We start from the raw sequence: 20,965 nt of genomic DNA on the forward strand, positions 1-20,965 counted from the left end.
CTTTAAATGGAAGAACATTAATATTAAATTTTATGCAAGCTTTAATAACTTTTCGACCTTTTAATAACAGGGTAAGAATTTTGCGTGTTTCAGAAATGTTCTTAAATAATCCGCAAAAGTTAATTAATTACAAAACCAGAACGTAAATTAGCTAATTTATAATAAATTAAAAATTAAAAAATTATCTTGTGACAAAAATAAGTGAGACTGAGACCGGAAAATATGAGCATATTAACTCTGCTGGCTTATGCCGTGTTCTATTCCGGTTAAAAGATGAGAAAATAACAAAATAAGGCATTTTATCTAATACTTGAAACTCGTGATGGATAATCGGTTGACCGTACTTGAGCGTATTCAAGTCAAATAACTTCTTATCGACCCAAGTTTTGACACTAGCTAATAGTTATATCAAATATGCACTTGAGTTGAAACACGGAAATTGAGAAAGTTCCGATGCATTGCAAGCCAAACGTAGTTGGATGTTGTATATTGCCATCACTGAAAATACCAAATAATCGAAATGGGTTTAAAAAATGTTTTTTATTAATTTAAACAATTAAATATAAATATTCCAAAGTGATTTTTATGCCAAGGTAAAACATTTCTTTGAAGTTCCGATCTCTTGTGGATGATTTTAATGAAATTAAATTGTTACAAAGGGTTGCTTACTTAATCGTTTGTGTTCGCACAAGCAGCTTTCACAAACATGGAAAACCAAGCTTATTGTCTTGATCACAAATTCGTTGGAGTGTATGAAAAATGCTATAATAATATCTCGTAAAAAACTTTGACAAAGAGATTCGCCTAATAGCTCGCAGGTATAACATGTGACAGGCTTCGTTCGTAGATACGATTCCAATCACGTGAAAATATTGGATAAATAAGCGTAAAGTGTATAAGAATCGACATGTTTCAGCGTGAAAATAGCGTTACATAAAAGCTTTCAGCAACATATTATTTCACGATAAAACTCAGGAATTTCATTGGATTTGGAGCGAAATGTTTTGTAAAACATATTAAAAGCGGCAGTATTCTAATAAGTGTGAATCAAAAAAGCGTTTAGTGCACAATAAAACCCAGCCGAGGTTGGTGATCTTAGTCGTGAAAGGTTTAAAAATCGTCGACATGAATATTAATGTGGTAGTTCTTGAACGCTGCATTTCCTGCTAGTCACACCTGATACCTCAAGTTCCTAAATTCAGCATATTTCATGAATATATTTGAGAGCATTAAAAAGATGTCATCCCTGCATATACGCAAGGGAATAAATTTCCTCGTCTCCGAAGTTATTTTTTGAATGAAGCTGAGAAGTTCGCAAGTCAACATTGTTATAAAGTTTCTAAAGGCTTGAGGGCCTCGGGCAATGTATTTTGCTGATGCGCTTTGTTGTTATACACATGTGATTTATATTTAGTATCTTTTGTATTAGTTTCGACAAGTTTCTAGTGGACAATGACGGTCGCTCCAAGTAAACAATCCACTATTCCCCAACTTCTTTAAAACCCATTTTCTTCAAAACTTTTAAGTAGTTTAATAAATTTATGCTGATTATTTTGCACGACTTATACTCGCGATCGCCTCCGAGATCGCTTTCAGACGTTTTCTTAACTCCGCTTAATTAAATTTTTGAACACAATTTCAATGAAAATGACTTAGCTCCACTAAACGCCCCAGGCGGTACAACAAGGCTAATTTTATTCAAATCCTTTAATCCCTAAATATTCCAAATTTATAAATAATTATTTTTATCGATATTGAATAACAAAAATATGAATTAAATCAGAGATAACTGGCCGCGAAACTCAGTTCGTGTAAGTGGATGCTTATTAAAACTTTACGCAAAGTGTTCTAAATGGTAAATGATGGAAGCTAAAACGCTATAGACGATTTAACTTTATGCTTCCTTCGTGCAAATAACCGATAGTTGCATTTTACAACTACAATAAGAGCAAAAAAACAGAGCGGATTGAGTAAATTATTTCCGACTTATGCAAATTGCACCAAACTATGTCAATAAATCCGTTTATTTATGTTTGTTAAAATAATAAATAAATGTACAGACCATTTTAAACATAATGGTGATGTGCCGGACTAAACTAAAATAATATGTTGGATAGTAAAAAACAATAAATAAATTTTGCTTGCGCTATTACAAATAATCCTTTGTTTTCATACGTGACGTATTTAATTAATAAATCCAAGTTTTTGCAAAATCCACAAAACAATAACTCATTCCTGGAAAGTAATTATGGTGGATGCGCCGGGTTTAATATTTATTAAAAATTTTTGGTATTTGTTTTAGGTCATGTAGTTTTAAAAAAAACGCAAAAAGCTACCTAAAATTTTTACTGTTTTCCATTTCAAAAAATTTACATTTTAAATTTTGTAAAAAAACAGTAAATAATACGTAAAAAGGGCCGCAAAATGTAATTCTGTGATTTTTTGGCAAAATATAAACGTATAAAAACTTGAATTATTTTAAACATAATGGTGGATGCGCCAGGCTAGATAAACTAATATGTTGAATAGTAAAAAGCAATGAATAAATTTTGCTTGCGCTATTACAAATAATTGCTTTCTGTTCATTTGTGACTTATTTGATTAATAAATCCAAGTTTTTGCAAAATCCACAAAACAATAACTCATTCCTGGAAAGTATTTATGGTGGATGCGCCGGGTTTAATAATTATTAAAAATTTTTGGTATTTGTTTTAGGTCATGTAGTTTCCAAAAAAAAACGCAAAAAGCTACTTAAAATTTTTACTGTTTTCCATTTCCAAAAAAATTTACATTTTAAATTTTGTAAAAAAACAGTAAATAATACGTAAAAAGGGCCGCAAAATGTAATTCTGTAATTTTTTTGGCAAAATATAAACGTATAAAAACTTGAATTGTTTTAAACATAATGGTGGATGCGCCAGGCTAGACAAACTAAAATGTTGAATAGTAAAAAGCAATGAATAAATTTTGCTTGCGCTATTACAAATAATTGCTCTGTTTTCATTTGTGACGTATTTGATTAATAAATCCAAGTTTTTGCAAAATCCACAAAGCAATAATTCACAATCGTGGAAAGTAATTATGGTGGATGCGCCGGGTTTAATTTAAAATTTTACGATATTAATCATAAACGTATTTTTTATTCGAATTAAAGTAACACAACAATTGATCTTGCTTGAATGTTCAGACAGGTGAAATTACCCAGCAATATATTATGCAAGCGGTAAACTGAGGACGCTTATTAACGTGGCAAGAGCGTGCGTGCCTTGCGACAAATTATGCGCAGAAAAATATTTTAAGGTAATAAACAGTTGCCTTTTTATTATGTCCTAAGTGGCAGTTTTGGATTGTTATTCATTGCAGAAAAATTTGTCTCCAGATTTGAGCTGACACTCGCAAAAAGGGTTTGGTGTTATTTATATTTGGTCGCCGTGCGTTTGATCCGGTGTGAGTGCTGGCAATACATCACTTTTGAATACAATAATGCGAGCGGCAATGATATAGCGGCGAGAGAACGCTTTAAAAAATAAAATAACAATGTAGAAAATGCAATTGGATCCAGCTCATGGTTCAGGTCGAATTCGGAGCGGAATCAGCAGGTCGTTTCTCACTTGGCAACGTGAATAAATGTTTATTACTGAAATTTACATCACTTTCACGCTCGAACTTCCATTATCAAAATAAATACAAATCTGCGTCGCAGATGTCAACAGAGACAAGGGTTCCCCGTTGATGCCGAATAAATCTATATGTTGGAGTAAACGGAAAAAGTGCGAAGAGCAGAGAGGAAGAATTTATAGGCTGGTTAATCATGAAGATATAACCGGGAACGAGGTGAAAATTTAGCGTCAATTCTGTCCTGGTGGATTTAATATAGTTGCTTCCTGGAGCTGATAGGCGGTGCTGCAGCCGCCGGGAAATTGAAGGAAATAATGTGTGCTTTGTTTATATCAATTTTAATACACTTTCTCGAGTGTCGAGCCAAATTGGGAAAAATCATGCCGACATATTACTTATGGAAATTGAACCAAGGCCGTATTATAATGAAGCGAAATTATTTTCGTCTTGCAAAGTCATTCGCCGAGTACCATACTCAGAAGACATTTATATGTTAATATTTCATAAATTAAGCCAAACTTCGTTTAACACGCGCTGATGATATGCTTACCCGGGAAATACTTATTACCTCCCCGAGAGCTTTGAAAAATGAGCGCGCTTTTTTACATTATCTTAATTGCGCACCCTTCAAACTGTTGTTTAAAGCGAATTAAATTCCAATTCTCAAAATTTAATTTAAATTAATCACCACGATTTACAGATTAGGTAAATTACTAAAACATATTTTATTCATTTTGGAATGAAATTGATTCGCGTGCTCTCTCAAATTACCCGAGTTATTTCATACTGTTTTAAATATTTAATGTTTCCATTTCATTTAATAATAAAAGTGTAACTTCAGCTCCAATTATAAAACCCGCCGGTTTAGCAGGTAATTTTTTCTTTGTTCCAGTTCACTGAAAGCAGATTAATGCAAACTAAAATTATAGAGTTTCGCACGCACCAGATGTGACCGAGTCGGTTCGGTTGAACAAATTGTTGGACATAGATTAAATTACTAAAGTCCAACGACAAAACCGTACAAGTGCTCAAAGCGGTGCTAGTAAGCTTCTTAAAACGCCTCCAACATGTTAAGAGCATGGAAGGAAGAAGGTTGTAAAAGCAAATAAAAGTCCATAAAACTATGTTTAAAAATTTTTTTTTTCATTTTTTCAAAGTATTTGATTTGACTATTAAAATTCTAAGCATAAAAATTTAAAATTATAAATCATGTAAAAAGCTGGTATAATACAGAAAATTGCTCTACGACTTTTAGTTTTTGAGTTATGAATTTTTTTGTTGAATAAAATTTTCCACTATAGAAATTGCATATCTTAATTTTTAGCAAAAAATTTTAAAATGTCAGATCTCGTTGAAAGTTGGTATAATACAGAAAATAAGCCGCTGAATTCAATGGAACAAACCGCATTGCTCTACGACTTTTAGTTTTCGAGTTATGAATTTTTTTGTTGAATAAAATTTTCCACTATAGAAATTGCTTATGTTAATTTTTAGCAAAAAATTTTAAAATGTCAGATCTCGTTGAAAGCTGGTATAATACAGAAAATGAGCCGCTGAATTCAATGAAACAAACCGCATTGCTCTACGACTTTTAGTTTTCGAGTTATGAATTTTTTTGTTGAATAAAATTTTCCACTATGACAAATGGCTACCCCAAATTTAGGCAAAAAAATTTAAACTTTTAATTCTTGTGAAAAATTGAGGTAATATGTAAAATGAGCCGTAGAATTCAATGGAACAAACCGCATTGCTATACGGCTTTTAGTTTTTTTTTATGAATTTTTTTAGTGAAAAACTTTGATCGCCTCTGTAGCCGGAACCGTTGCCCGGAGCGGCTCCGGGTTTAATCGAAAAAATATAGAAAATTAAGCGCTATCAGATGGTTTTTTGTTCGTTGCTCTAAGTCTTACAGTTTCCGAGAAAAACGAGAAAAAAGGTTTCCATTTTCACTTTTTTTCAATTTTCAATCGCTAATTACGGCGAAACTATTAGAGTTATCGAGAAACGAAAAAATGGAAAACAACCGGAATAAAAAACTCTACAAAATGGCATAGGACTCAAGACGATATCTCGCAAAAAATTTTTCAATTTTCAAACGCCGATTACGGCCAAACTAAAAGAGCTAGAAGAAAACGGTTTGTTCCATCGTAAAGAGCACATCAAAATCTATAATATAAAATAGGTTTCATTTGATTTTGAGACACTTTAAAAATTGACCGATTTTAAGGGGGGGGTGTTAACTTTTTTTTTATTTTTTTTATTTTCTCATTTACGACTAAACTATTCTAAAAAGTGCAACTATTTTGATCCATATCTATGTACAATGATCCGGGAAATCGATTGGCATCGAGAAAACTGCTAAATTCCCAATAGTTTTTTAGTTATAAATTTTTTAAAATTTTAACAATTTATGCATTTATCTGCAATTTGTTTAAAAGCTATAAGTCGGAGAACAATAATCTTTTTTGAAAAAAATAGATAATGGAAAGAGCTTTCCAACGATAATAGACTTTATGGGGTTATCTCTAATAGTTCCGAAATTATTGCTCGATAAATGTTCCGGACACCCGAAATCGACAAAAATCGCGACAAAAATTGAAAAAATCAGACATCAAAAAATCGAATTTATGGACTGTTTTTGGACTTTTAACAACTCTAGAGAGTTGTAAAAGCATATATAAATACGATAAACTATGATAGAACGAGTTTTAAAAACATTTAATTTTTTCACTTTCTTGAAGGTAAGTAGTGTATCACTCAAGAAATTTTAGCAAAAAAAATATAAATTAATCTCGTGAAAAGTTGGTAGAATACAGCAAATGAGCCGCTGAGTTCAATGGAACAAACCGCATTGCTCTACGACTTTTAATTTTTGAGTTATGATTTTTTTTTTAAATAGATACCCTAAAATGTAAAAATGTAAATTTTTAAATTGGTATAATTATAAGTCAGTATGCTCAATTTTTTATAAATATCACCCAATTTTAGTTATTCGATTTAACTTTATAATTGTAAAAAGTAACACGGAACTTAATATCATTAGCATTTCCGCGCTGATAGTTTGAAAAAATCTACTTCCTTCTAGCTCAGTGAAGTATGAAATTGGACTAAAACGTCCCTTTTTTCCAGTGTTCATACCTAAATTAAACACATAATCCGCAGAATTAAATTCGATTTCTTCTCGGTTTAAATTTGTCTAATAAAATTCTGCAGAATGTGGATGTTTGCTCTTGTAACGTTGCACTTGGCACCCGATATTCATAATATTTGGTTACTGAGAGCCAAGCAATACCAAACAAAACGTTTTATAGTGTATATGCTCCATCAAAAGCCATTATTGCACAGGAAAAGCGATCAGTTATGGCAGTCCTGTGCAAAGGGGGCCAATAAAGCGTTGTGTATCGATAGAATAAAGTGCAATCACATTACAATTCCATTTGCAAGCGGGCCCACAGTACCGCCAAGGCGAGCAAGTGAGGTATAAAAGGGCTCGCCACATTGTGCCATTATCGGGTCTACAATAACAATACCGAGGCTCAAACGTTACTGTATTATTGTACTCTTGAGAAGTTTTCAATAATCTCAAACAATACGCTACAAAATACCCACGTGAAGAAGCAAGGTGAGCTAAGCTTGGAGTTAGTAGAAGAGCAACATGAATTAATTAAAGCTGATATTTATGTTACGTCTGGAAACAAGACTGGACTGAAAATCAATACATAAGTATGTATAAAGAAGCTTCGCAAGTTTTTCAGGACGTCCCGGACGTACTTTGAAAACTTACTTCGATAACATGTCATACTTGTCTTGTTATTACGTTTTTTGTGGCTCTATTGACAGGAAACTCAATGTAGGTAATCGATTTGTTCGGTGAATAATGTTTGTGTGTAGTTACTACAATAAGATGCCTGCTCAGCATTCAATGCGCTGCTAAGAATTTGCATTCCATTAGATGATTTTTTTAGTTTGCTAATTGAGTTACGAAACTAATGAACAAATTAACGGTACAGATTATTCATGAAAATTAAGGTAATTGGATAATGAAGTTGGCGAAATTCAATTAGAACTGTTGCCGCGTCTATACAAGACATTTGTGTTTTTATTTTCTATTATTATTGGCAAGTTTGCACAGCATTTACATTTTTATTAAAAACTGTCAATTAATTTAGGCAAACTTACATTATTATTTTTTAATTAATTTGCAACATTTGTGCAGTATTGCGAATATTGGTAATAAAATGATTGTTCAATCGCTACTGCAAATGCAGAGAATAATAAAATTACCTCTCACTTTGTACCATAACCGTTTCAAATATGCCTTTGTATAATATGTATCGTCATCGAACTTGATATAACGAAATTGCAGTCTCATGAGAGTTGAACGACAAAGCAGAGCACAGGAATTATTGCGTTTTGCTGTTGAAGAGTAATTGAATCCATTCTCCATTAATGCGCGGTCAATACGCTGTTATGTTTTATAATAAAATACCGACCTAATTTTATCAAAATAAAACGTTATCAAAGTCTCGAAAGTCTTAGCTGAGACACGTTGTATGTTGTGTTAAAAATGGAAATATCGAAAATTCCTATTAAATTGTTATATCCTAAATGAGTTTTGATCATCCCACTATATTATTTTCTATTTTTTATTAGTACTTAGTTTAAAATCATTAGATCAAATTTTTCAGTTCCATAGTTCTTTCATTTTACATCTTAAATCTACAGAATTTAAATCTTACTGTTTTTTAGTTTTTTGTATTTCAGATTTTAAATTTTTCAGTCTCTTATCCCGTATTGTTTTTTTATTCAGAATCTAACGAAATCACAACATTTATTGAAATAAAACTTATTTTTCCTTTAGTAAGAATTAATAAAAGATGCATCCTAAAATTTTAATACCTAAATAAGATTTCCAACTCTAAAATTTCGGTCTCTAATCATTAAAATCTCACATTGAGAGGCGCAATAAACATTCCCTGCACCGTTTCTAATTTTGCAGCTCGATCTGTATCCAACTTGTCATAAGTTGTGCAAAACTAAATACGAACCAACTTTCATAAATGCGTTGTGTATTTAGTTTCCAACAATTTGAATAGAGTTCACGTACTGACTTGATTAATAAAATAACAGATGTCTAACCGAGACATATAGCACGCACTCTGGGGAATCTTTACGCCGAAAATTATTTAACTCAAACTCCTCACATTAATTAGGCATTCATTTAGATTACTGAGAGTAAGTTCATGCATAATTATTTAAAAATTCACATATGCAGCCCTTCTGGTTTATGATACATGATGTTGAGCTTATAATTAAATAAACCGCCGTCCACTGATCCAAACCAAATTACAAATTGCCCTTTCAGTGCGAACAGCACTGAGTTAGGTGTGAATTAGAATTTATAGTGCTTCAGCAATAAATCCTTCACCTCAGCAACTTGGAGAATGCGAGACGAGGACGAAATCATTGGGATGATTACGAGACAACGTATTAATTGAAGATTGCTTGTAAAAATGTAAAATTAAAATTGCTGCACAAACATGCCAAGTATTCAGTCAGTGCCGTGGTTAATTTTTAAAGAAACTGCCTGCATTAATTAAAATTCTCCGAAAGATTCTATTTGGCTTATTTCTCGTTTATTCAGGCCAAAGCTTGGTTAGATATGAGTAAATTACGTGGAGAGGGAAGTGGGTAGTCTTAAGATATCCGAGTTATTCTACGTTGCCAGAGTACATCAAGTAGATGATTTTCTTTGGCTGAGCTAAGAAAGGTAATGCGGCAAATCGATGAATGCAATCCAAGTTGGACTAAAGCTCGGTTTCGTTTAGCTCTGCATTATTCCATTACCCATTATAATCATCACATCTGCTGTAGTAATTTACAAAGCGTGAACTTTGCGAGGTTTGCTCCTCGCAATCAATACCGAGGCTAAAAATATTCGCATTTCCTTGATTGATGCAAAAATTTGATATTTATTGTCGGAGATACAAGAGTTCTGTGATTACTGTTTATCGATTTAGTGTCAGATGTGAAAGAAATTTATTTATGTTCCGTAAATTTCATTCCATAAATGGAATGATTAAAAAAGCTCCAGTCTTCATTCAAAATAATAAAATGATGGGCTCCATGTAATCTTGGCTAATCTCACCAATTTCCATTAACTTTTTTCTTAACGATAACAATCCGTTTAATTTCACGGGAACCTTGTCACTGTTAAAAAACTTTTCTAGGGTACGTGATGGTAGATAAACATTGTAATTAATGGCGTTTTACAAGATTTAGAACTCGCATTCTACACAATTTTTTGATTAAATTTTATGATTCATTTTTTGGTCTACCTACGCTGAATAAGAATGAACCTGCGGAAAATAGAGTTCCGTAGACAAAGGTAGTTTCCACATCGGGGAAGATCTTCCTGCTATTCTGTACCTGAGAGCAACAACAGCCCATTTTTTCCGAAAAAAAAAAGAATTTTGTCCGAAACGACTGATCTAATTTTATTAGAAATTGTAAAAAATTATTCTTTTAATGTGTAATAAATAAAATTAGAAGACTTTTTAGACTTTCATAGCATTTATTTGAATGAAACATCATCTTGTATTACAAGAAAAAAAGAAAGATGAAAGCCAATTTAAATAATCAGAAGTTGTTTGATTTCTGTTAAAAGAAGCAACGATACAAAAATTATATTTTAAAACAAATTTCACAGAAAATATGAAATGTGTCAATTTAAGAAAAAACCAAGAAAGTCCTTGAATTTGTCTCAATCACTCCTCCGACTAAGAAATAAACGCAAATCCACCAGTTCAGCAAAATACGATAACTTGATCCAGAGGAATATCAGGACAATAACAGAAATCTTCCTTATGTTCAAAATGCTGAATAGATATATTTTAATTGTTTAAAAAAATTCATCCAAGTCAATTCCGTCTTTCAATGTTTACTTCCAAGAATTTAAACGACTTATAAGGTTTGTAAGTAATTCTGGTGATACTGTATTTTTTTAAATGTGTATAATTTTAGCTTCTTGCATATTAAAAAAGACTTTATATGTTCAAGGCGTTAAAATATTTAGCGAGATCCACTTACAACAAAGAATTTCATTACGATATAACTGCTCATAAATGTTAGGTAAAATTGTGTCATTGGTTATTAAATATTTTTGTTAAATTATTTCTGAAAATGAGCATTTTAAACTTAGGCTGTTTTTGCTACCAGACTCAGAATTACTTTAAAATCAAATCAATTAACGTAGATTTAAAATTGATTGAACCTGAAACCGCCTCAAATTTGCAGTGTTGGTTTAAATTACAATGAAATGATTCATGGCTGCCAACCTTCATCAAAATGGTCGAGAAGTTTTCGCAGGGTCACTAACTTTTTGAGGTATAAATCATGGCTAGATCTTTGAGTATTTTTCAATTTTATATTCAGCGAAAGTGATTTATTGGAGTGGACTTTATTATAAAAAATACGTATTTAGACCAAAATAAAGTTCTAGTTTTGATAGTGTTTGAGCGAAACAAAAAATTTATGCAATTCCTTTGCCCCAGTTTTCATAACTTGTAGTCCCAGCTGATCAAATTTTCAATTTCCACGCACATCTGTGCGTTATTTACAACACCCAGTAGATGCAAGTATCCAACAAAGGCGTTTCACGTTCGAAATGAGAGATGTCACCTTTCCGCCACATCCCCGTGTGCGTGTTTTCTTCACAAAGCGGTTTCGATGATGACAACAGACTTTTCTTGGGTGCGGTTGAAGAAAGCACGCAACGAAAAGACAAAGGAATTCAACAAATTTAATTGTTCAGTGTTCTGGCATTTGAAGCACAAAGACAAGCGACAAATTTAATTGTTCCGGTGTAGACGGACGAGGAAATTGTCGCCTAGCTGAACGTGAGCTTTTACAACTGTACTCACATCTACTTACGCACATACTTAGCATAACTTGCATGACTAACTAGCCGTAATGTAGTAGCTACGTGTTAAAGTGTCACCCTAGAGTAATTTTATATCGTCTAAAATTAAATGACATGATTAAACAGACCTGTTACGGCCGATTCCCATGCAGGGCTTGCCCTTAACTCAGCTTTAATCACCGGATCTCGAGCGATTGCTCTGATTTAGCTCATATCAGACCATGGTATCAGTCTAAACCTAATGCCGTTTTAATTTTAAAACAATGCCCGGAGGCAACTCAATAAATACCGTACTTAACTTTTATTTATTAGGTTCCATTATTAACTTTAACTGACCTGATCCAGCTCGGTGGATATATGTTACATACTTTGAAATGCACTTGTCTGCATGAGTTTGCCTGAAAGCTTATCATTTGTCAGTTTTTTGTGCAAATTTTACGTGTTGCTAACGCTTGGCCACAACAAAGCTTAAATTTTTCATGCTTAAAAGGAAAATAATATTAATTCGACAGCATCAGTCTCCCGGAAATGTTTACAAAAGAGGGTAATAAATGCCACTGAATAATACAGGACAGACTAGATTATATCAAAGTTTTATAGGTCATTTTTTATATTTTTATGGTTTCTAATTAAATTATAGAACCATTCCAAAAAATATGGTAATGTAGAACGTATCACGAGTGCTTTTTGCCCGCTTATTCATATCGTCATGCGTTCAGATTTCAGTGATTTTATTTCTGTTAATTTAATTGAGCACATACATCAAAGAGAATTCACACAACCAGATTTAAAACAAAAGAGATATTATTTCGTAAAGCTTTGCGTCAAATTGTTTTTGAATTAAAACTTTGGCAAAATTATAATTCGTAATGGATATTTAAAATTAGCTTTTAATAAATAAATAAAAACAGAAATGTTTCAAAAGCTCTTAGTAAATTAATTGCAGCCTTAAAACGATGTTCATTAATTCGAAAAATGCCTAGGTGGCAACAAAATTGTGTTTAATTAAAATAGTGCACCGTATGGAATTGCAAGCTTTCGTAAAGTTATGCAAGAGCTAACTGAGGAAATTATAAGATTATGATTATTAACTTGTTGATTTTTAACACAAGACAAGTTTTGTGTTTAAAAAACAGTAAGATGCTGATTGTCTGTTTCTAACAAATTGTAAACAAAATAATCCTCACTCACAACTATGTTAGTATAACAATTGAAATAATTTTTAAATTACTTATCCAACACTTACAGAAAGTACTGTTACGGTTAAAGAACTATTTTATTATTAATATACTTATTAAAGTAAATGTTAATTTGAGATTAACTTGACGTTTAAACGGCAAATCAATTCGAATTAGTTTAATTCAAAATTAAATTTGAATTAGCCTTTTGTAAATCTATTTTTTCCACGCCTGCAACATCTTGATAGTGGTTTTATGTACAAAATGACTCACATTCTGCAAGTGTTACAGAATTTTATTATTTAATCACTTGAGATATTTTGCTAATATTTATGCAATAAATCGTAAAAGTTTCATTTGTAATTTCTTCAATTTTGTGCATGTTTTCTTTCATTCTTGAAATACAATTAAAAGCTTACTAATTGTACGACTTTCTATGAATAATTTTTATTATTACGTTATGATTATTTCCAAAAAAAAATTTAATTAGGATAGACAAGAAGAATCAAATAAAAACACGTGTTTTCTAAAAGATTCATAATTTTATAAAACAAGAAAATGATAAATTTTCAAAATACCACCAGAATGGTTAACTAAAGATTAAAATGAGACTATTAATGCCCGATAAGGCCTCCTTGGTTTAGTTGAAAACCTTGTGAATGAACCCTTCACATTTGTTAAACGATAGCAAGGTCTCTAGTTCAGCAATGAATCAGAACCCCTCGAGGGATCGTCGCATCCATCTTCACCCACCGTGTCGTCGTTACAGACTTCTTTAGTTTACAAGCCAGCGGGACCATGAAGTTGCTTGAGTCATTGCCACAATGAGACAAAAACTTTCCTCTGATTTGCTTCCAATAAAGCAAACACCACTACACAATCTCTTGTTTAATAAATCCGAAATCAATTCAGATTTATTGAAATTTATGACTGACTGAAACTGTTAGAAACGGAAAGTACAAAGGGTAAGTGAAAAATGCGAAAAGCCGCATATTCTCCACGAAAATCTGAATATCCTTTGAACCGCAGTCGCATTTCATAGAAATTCGAACATGGGGATTATAAATTCGCATTTTGTATTTAATTTCATATTAAAAAGCTGGGCCAGACCTGCGTGAAATTATTCGAACATTGGGGCCTCCAGGTAGGGCGTTTTTACGACAATTCGGTTTAGCTCTTTATTACGGCGCGATTAACAGAATGAAGAGTCCTCAAGGGATCGTAATCGCGACAGTAATTAATAATATCGCGTAAAATACGACCTAAGCGACCTAATCCCTTCACGGCTCATGCTGCTATGAAATCGACAATAAATCTATGGGGAGATAGAGCGCCGATTCGAAACAAATTTGCAACAAGCAAGCAATAACAATGGAGTGAGTGATCCGGCAGACTGTGCACGGATCCGGAACTTGTGATTTATGCGACAATGGGATATATGACGTCGGGGCACTTCCTGTGACCGGTACTAACGTCATCTCAAAATGCAAAAACATGCACGGATGCCACTTGGAGATTGGGCGCTGTTCGATTCAGCTCTGATTTATTTTCTTTGGCTTCGATAACACCCCGATTTTTCTCTACTTTACTAGCGCATTGTGAAACGAATTCCTGAAATTTAGTGCGATGGTGTTTATTTTATCGGCGAGTTGTATTCCAAAACAACAGTCTTTTCAAATTAATTACTGCGATTGGGTAAAGGCCAAAAAGATTTACTTTTTGATTGGGGGGAGGGCGGAACTATTGTCCCCTTTGCTAGTAGCTCATAATAGGCGAGAAATATTTATGTTATTTCGGCGGAATCTTGCCTGTTTAATAAGACGGTCGCAAGTTAATTAAGTGGAGAAAATCGATAAATCTTTTTACCCTCTAATTAACTCGCTGAATAAATAGACTGACAAAGATTATTACGGGGTGTCAGATATTGTCACTTCGCTTCAATGCTGATTTTTTCGCCAATGACGCCCTAGACGCCCTGTGGTGTTAACATTTGGAATATTCAAAAATTATTTTCCATTTTCTAAAATTCCGATTTTTTTCCTGCTACGATAAAAAGAAATATTCTTTTTATCGTAGCAGGCTTATTTTTTTATTACTTAATTTTTGGAAAAAAAAATTTTATTTGACATTCAAGAAAAAAAAACTCTCTGTACGTATGAAGTTATATTTTTTTAATTTATTGCCGCTTACAAATTTTAAAAATACTAATTCGTTTAATCAGAATATGGACAGAACTAAATAATACATTCTGAAAAGTTTAGGCCTAGATTCGGAAATTTGTATTCCTGTCTCTATTTTTCGAGAGACACCAGAAATAAACGTCCCACCCACTTAAAATCGGAGTTTTAGAAAAACCACCGTCTAGCCTTAATTCCAACCTACTGTTAATTTTTTATATTATTTAGGATCAATTTAAAAAATGTGCTCGTAAAAAGTTAATGCAAAGGTGTTTTTTGTTAAAATTTGAAACTGGCTGAAATAGTACAGACTGTTTGTTTATAAAAAATCATTTTCTTTCGTTTTGTAAGATTATTAGGTCTAATAAGAGCTCCCAAGTTTGTTTCAAGGTTTGCAAAAAGCAACCAAAAACACGAACAATTTACAAACACACGTTACCAAAAATGAATAAATATTGTGAGATAAATAATTTAGATTTACCTCACAATGTTGTATTTCCGCCTTTGCGGATCGGTTTCGTGATAACAAAAAATCGGTTGTTGATTTTGTTGATACATGCTGAATAAACTTCTAATTACAACGAGAATGTTTGCGGATAGTTGCAAAATGTAGCAACACGCAAAATAACACGAAAGGGTTAAACAAATTCAAACAGACAATAAATGCAAACTGAAAGGACGGGAAAACAAGACCGAGTGTGGATTCCGGACCATCGTTTTATGATTTGTTAAACACGCTCTAGTGTAATTACCTGGATATGCCTGCAGTTCCGGCGCACCTCTCCCGATACCACTATAGCGATAGAATTCAATTACCCCCAACAATTACGGTACGAATGTATGTTTTGGCGTTACTTTATTTCAACAGGATTTGCAGTTTGGGAATTACTCGGGAATGAGGCAGCAATTAACTTAAATTGATACTGTCAGTGTTGATAAGAAGCCAACATTCTGTATACTTCTTGTGTGGTGTTAAAAGCTTGTACGAATAGAACGTTTAAATTTCAATAATTCCTTCTTTAATTTAAATTCACATCGCACCAGTTGGTGTTGGAAATTACTTTAGAGCGGACAAACCGTGCTAAACAGTTTGCATTTTAAAACCAGAAACTATCGCTGCGAATAAAAGATGAGGAAAAATTCGACTACGAGCGATTAGTGCACTTTTAAACCCCACAATTTGCTAAAATTAAACCGTTTAATATGCGAGGACAAGCACAAAAATCTGTAAACCATTTTAAATGGAAATCGTCACAACTGAATTGTTTTAGAAAACTTATAACCACATTATCCTTCAAAATGGAGCGTGAGACCTCACTTAAAGTAGAGTTCTAAGTTCATAATTTTTTTCTCAGCTAATACAAACTGAACTTGGCTCTATTTTCTGTATTAAATCAAGCTTTTTTTGTATAAACCACCAAAAACAGAGCAATTGCTGCAATCAAAAATAAAAAAATACTTGTGGATAGACGAGAACCTTAGCACACAGACCCTAATAAAATTGTGCCGTGTAAATTCAGTTTTGCACTAAAAAAGAATTCTTTGCATGTTCGTTAAAACGTAATTTATGATCACTGCGGAACATGGCTAATGCGGAAACTAGAAAAGGTAGATAAATAAAATGCTCCGATTTCAAGTCATTAAAAACGCATTTTGCCTTTTCTTCAACGAATTTTTAATTTAAAAAATCATAATGTGATTGCAACTACTACTATTTAAAAGAAATTTTGCTTAAACATTTCAGGCAATTACAGCCACATATGTATATCCAGTATCACCAGTTCTCACCAGTTTAATTTAACTAAGAGACAAAAATGTTTTTCTAGTTGGTGGCAAGATTTCGATTAATTAAAACTTTTATTAAGTACTTCTATTTAATGCATTCGTTTTTTTTTGGATTGTTGGCACACCTAATTGGCAGACGCCAGAATGCTGAAAAGGTATAACAAAGTTGCTACAACTCGGATGATAGAGAAATATATTTCAGTTGCTGAAAGCTATGAAGAAATTAATGAACATATTTTACAAGCTATTAGGTCGCATATAACAGCTCCGCTTTCTTATGTAATAAATGTATCCTCGAGTCGTATTTCTGCGGAAATTTTTGTTCATAAAAACAAAAGGTTGCCCTCATACATCATACCTTATAGGTCAATTTATAAAACTGAAATAATAAGAATTTTGATTAATTGGATCAAATAACACTCACATGCTTACTACAAATTACTGATTTAAGATGTAATGTCTACATTTACAACATCCTGTTGCTTATATTTTTAGTTTTATGGAAAAGTTCTGGCGCAAATAAGTTATAATGAAAAATCTGCATTATGCAGGCTTAGTAAAGCTCCAGCGAACTTGTAAAAACGCTGCATAAACTTTTAAGTTTACTTTATGATAATGTATTAGGAAATATCTCGTTAGATTTTGAAATCAGTTATTCAAGCCCGGCTTTAATAATAAAAATTGATGCGATTTGATTTTCAAATGTATCGCGACTTTGAGCGGGCCTTAGTTGTTCGAAACCTAACGATGTCGTTACGGAAAACGAATGCATTTCTAAATGTGTAATAAACATGTCAGTGTTCACGCAAGACACCAATAAATTATCAATAATCGCGATTACAATAAATAACATGTCGGTGTTTTTATGTCTATTTACGTTATCGCTCAGAATCGGACTGCTTTCAGTATTTCTGCGAAAATAAATAAAACACTATCTGTATCTGACTGCTTCAAGTGGCGATAAGGCCATATTAGAGAAAATGGCTTTGTTGAAAATTTTATAGCTTGGAAAATATTTCACAATGCCAAATACGGAAACTGCTTTATCTCTTATAACTTCCTATGGAAATATGCGAAAGAAATTAATTTCGCGTACATTTTGTGGCAGTGTGAATATTTTAGTTTTTCAAATACCTAGCACGATAGAGCGTTCTAAAGGAGGAAAAATGTGGGGAAGCGTATCGCGGCTTCTGCAAACCAGGAATAATTTATTGCATATTAGCGGCAAGGCTTGCGCCCTAGCACATCTTCCTTCATTTTCATTTTGTAATTTTTGTAATTTTCATTCCCAAAAATCTCCACTGATTTCGGTTCTTTCGGCACATCTAGAGATAGTTTGGTAAAAATACTCAACTCGCTAAATGAAAATTCGTTATTCTCCAGTTTCATAAGTTTTTCTTCATTCTTTAATTGCAGCGAAAGCTGTGCTATTTCCACGACTTTCTTGGAACAAATTTTCTTTATACACTTTATACTAAATTTTTTTCCCTAAATTTTTTTATAAATTATGGTAAAAGACAGACAGGAAGAACCAAATAAGAGCACAAGAACTGCTGATATCATCTAAAAAATGTGAATATTTTATGAAACAGGAAAATGAGTGATAAATTTCCAAAATATCACCGGAACAGTTCTACACACTCTTTAAAATAGAAAACTACTCTAAATATATTGGAAGCAATCAAAACAAATGGCATTTTTTAACTTTTGTCAAAGCGGCCATTAATTAATTCATAAAATTTCTTGCTGCTATTATAAGTTCAGATTTATTTTAAAATATAACATTATGGTTGATGTTTTACAGGGAAAACGCGATGTGATTCCTGTTTAAATTGTATTACATTTTTGTCTTAACAAACGCCAATGCAAAATAAATTCCTTGTCTTTTGTCTTATTACTTCGACATCATTATGGAAGTTGTAATAAGTGAACAAAGCAAGCATGCTTTTGGTGTTCTTTCGTCTGTGTGGGAGGAGAGCGAGTGTAAATTTCGCATTATGTAACACGTACTTTATTGTGTTTACGTTTCCTTGTACTTAAGGCAGCAAATTTTGGTTAGTTCATTTTTTATTGTCCGGGAATCCCTTTGGGAATAAATTTATGTAGTACATTGTGTGGGAAGTAGATAAATGTCCCGGAAGATTTGGACTTCTTTTCGCGATTTTTCTTTCGTTTGCACTAATCCGTGCGCCTTACAATACAATTTCGGCGCTCTATCTTTTCATATCATTTCTTATCTGCGTCACGACGCCGGGTATGGATATTGCATTTTTCGATTGTTTTGTTTCCTTTTTAATAACTTTAAAATTGCGTTTTCGAGACTTTATGGAGTCGAGAATGCAGACGGTTTTGAAATACAATCATTACATCAAAATAACTGTCGAACGAGATGTGCATACCTGGAAACACATGCTCCAGCCTCTTCGCCAATTTTTCTAACTTCTTGCGTCAGTGAAGCGTGACATTATGTAAATGGGGCGTGTATTTGCATACTCGTTTCCAACTTTTATTTCGAAATCCCTATTTTATTAAGGTTAGGGAGGTGTTAATGCACCCGACGACAGTGGTAAGCGAATAAAGATCGATAATTGGCGAAGACGTGCTTCCGAATCAACATTTCAAACATAATTGTGTTTCCAAATAAGTTAACGTCGTGTGATAGATTTTACAAGTGCGGAACAGTAAGTTAGGTCTTCCCTTCAAAACATTAAATGCCGTCGGTGAAAGCCCGGAATTGGGTTTTCTGCAAACTTTCAACTTTGAAACAGAGACGCCAGACCTCAAAATGGCTTAAATCGTGTATACAAAACAATAAATTCAATAGATGTTCAAGCAAAGTACCGGTCACATATTCACTGTTCTTTGTTATTTAGGAATTTCCACTCGAACTGCCGTCAGAGGATTCCGAAAGTTTTCTAGTCGAGAAGTTCCTTTTTGCTAGTCGCAAATATGTTTCATATACGGTTTTATGGAGACGAGATTCGTCTCCATCTTTCAGAAACACTTAGATTCCGTCCGTCTCATTTACTAAAAAATGAATCGCCAGTTCTTTATTGGCTTTCTTCCTCGCATTTACCAAGCTTTCTTTCCTCTCCTTGGAGTGTTACTTTTTTATTTTGCCGCAGAGGAAACGCTCATTAAAAGCTTTTATATCAACTTTACAAAGACCGGGCTTTCGGGCGAAAAACCCCGTCTTAAATTAGTTAAAAAGGATGTTTACGCAAACTACTTATTAAACTTACCTCTAACGACTAGGTGGATTGGTTGGCTAGTTAGTGCGTCTTGTGTGTGAAAATCGCTGGCTGTCACCTGACACTCCCAATTACCATCGTCGAACTCTAACTGGGCAGCACGCACCCATATGGAACAATCCCCGTTCTGCTGACTTCCCGATGCCCATTCGTATTTGTGTGGGTACATGCCCATGGGCTGAAACATGCAGTTTTTCGCTACTTTACCACAGAAATGCTTATTTGTAAAATCAACACAAAAGACAATATAAAATTAAAAATTAAACCTAATGGCCAGTTAGTAAGTCGGTCACGTTCTGAACACGTACTATTTGGGAATAAATTCCGAAACCAATAACTTGCAATCACGTAAAAGGGAAAAGAATAAATACGGTTATTACATATTGGCAAGAGATTGCTTTTATCCAAAGCATCCCTTTTAAATTATTTATTACTCTTGATACTGTTAGGTTAGTTGTAAATAGACCATTCAACCTTATAACTGTTTATTGACTAATATCCCGGAGCATTGAGGGTGCGTCCAGGCCCCTTCTGCGACATAACCTAACATCCCCCCTTTTAAATACAAAACTAAGCTAAATATGAAACTAACTACCTGAGGTATCAAAATATACATATTTCAATAACAATAATAATCTTGGTATCTTTTGGGTCTTCTGATTGGTCTTTTCTTTGGTTCCTCTGATTCGTCTGGTTGTTCTGGGTCATGTTCGGGTTCATTATTTCTGTCTGGTAAGGGCTGAAGATGTCTTCGATTTCGTCTGACGCAACCGCCGTCAGTCTCGATCAAATATGACCTTGGTTCTTCACATCTGCGTTGTACTTCTCCCTCCTTTTGCATATTTATGATCCATACGCGATCACCTTCTTTTAGATTTTTCTCTTCTTTTGTTACTCGGTGTCGTTTGTCGTAGTTGGACTTCTGTTCTGCTTGATTGTTGATTAACGTTTGTCTGACAGTGTCATGGTCGATAGTTGCAGGTTTTAACCCTGAAGGTAACCTTGGCAGTCTGTCTCGAAGGTTTCTGCCAAAGA

General features: G+C 33.3%; 1 protein-coding gene across 4 annotated transcripts in view; it reads right to left on the bottom strand.

The window, feature by feature from the left end:
- LOC655424 (uncharacterized protein) overlaps positions 1 to 20,965 on the bottom strand; it is a 141,405-nt gene that overhangs the window by 45,688 nt on the left and 74,752 nt on the right. For all 4 annotated transcript variants that reach the window (XM_015977706.2, XM_015977705.2, XM_008192535.3 and 1 more), the window contains exon 3: positions 19,922 to 20,108. In XM_015977706.2, the coding sequence (XP_015833192.1) occupies positions 19,922 to 20,105 (184 nt within the window). In that variant the 5' untranslated portion in view covers positions 20,106 to 20,108. The remainder of the gene's footprint in view (positions 1 to 19,921; positions 20,109 to 20,965) is intronic.

Source organism: Tribolium castaneum, chromosome 1 (assembly GCF_031307605.1).
Source record: "Tribolium castaneum strain GA2 chromosome 1, icTriCast1.1, whole genome shotgun sequence".
Classification (NCBI taxonomy): domain Eukaryota; kingdom Metazoa; phylum Arthropoda; class Insecta; order Coleoptera; family Tenebrionidae; genus Tribolium; species Tribolium castaneum.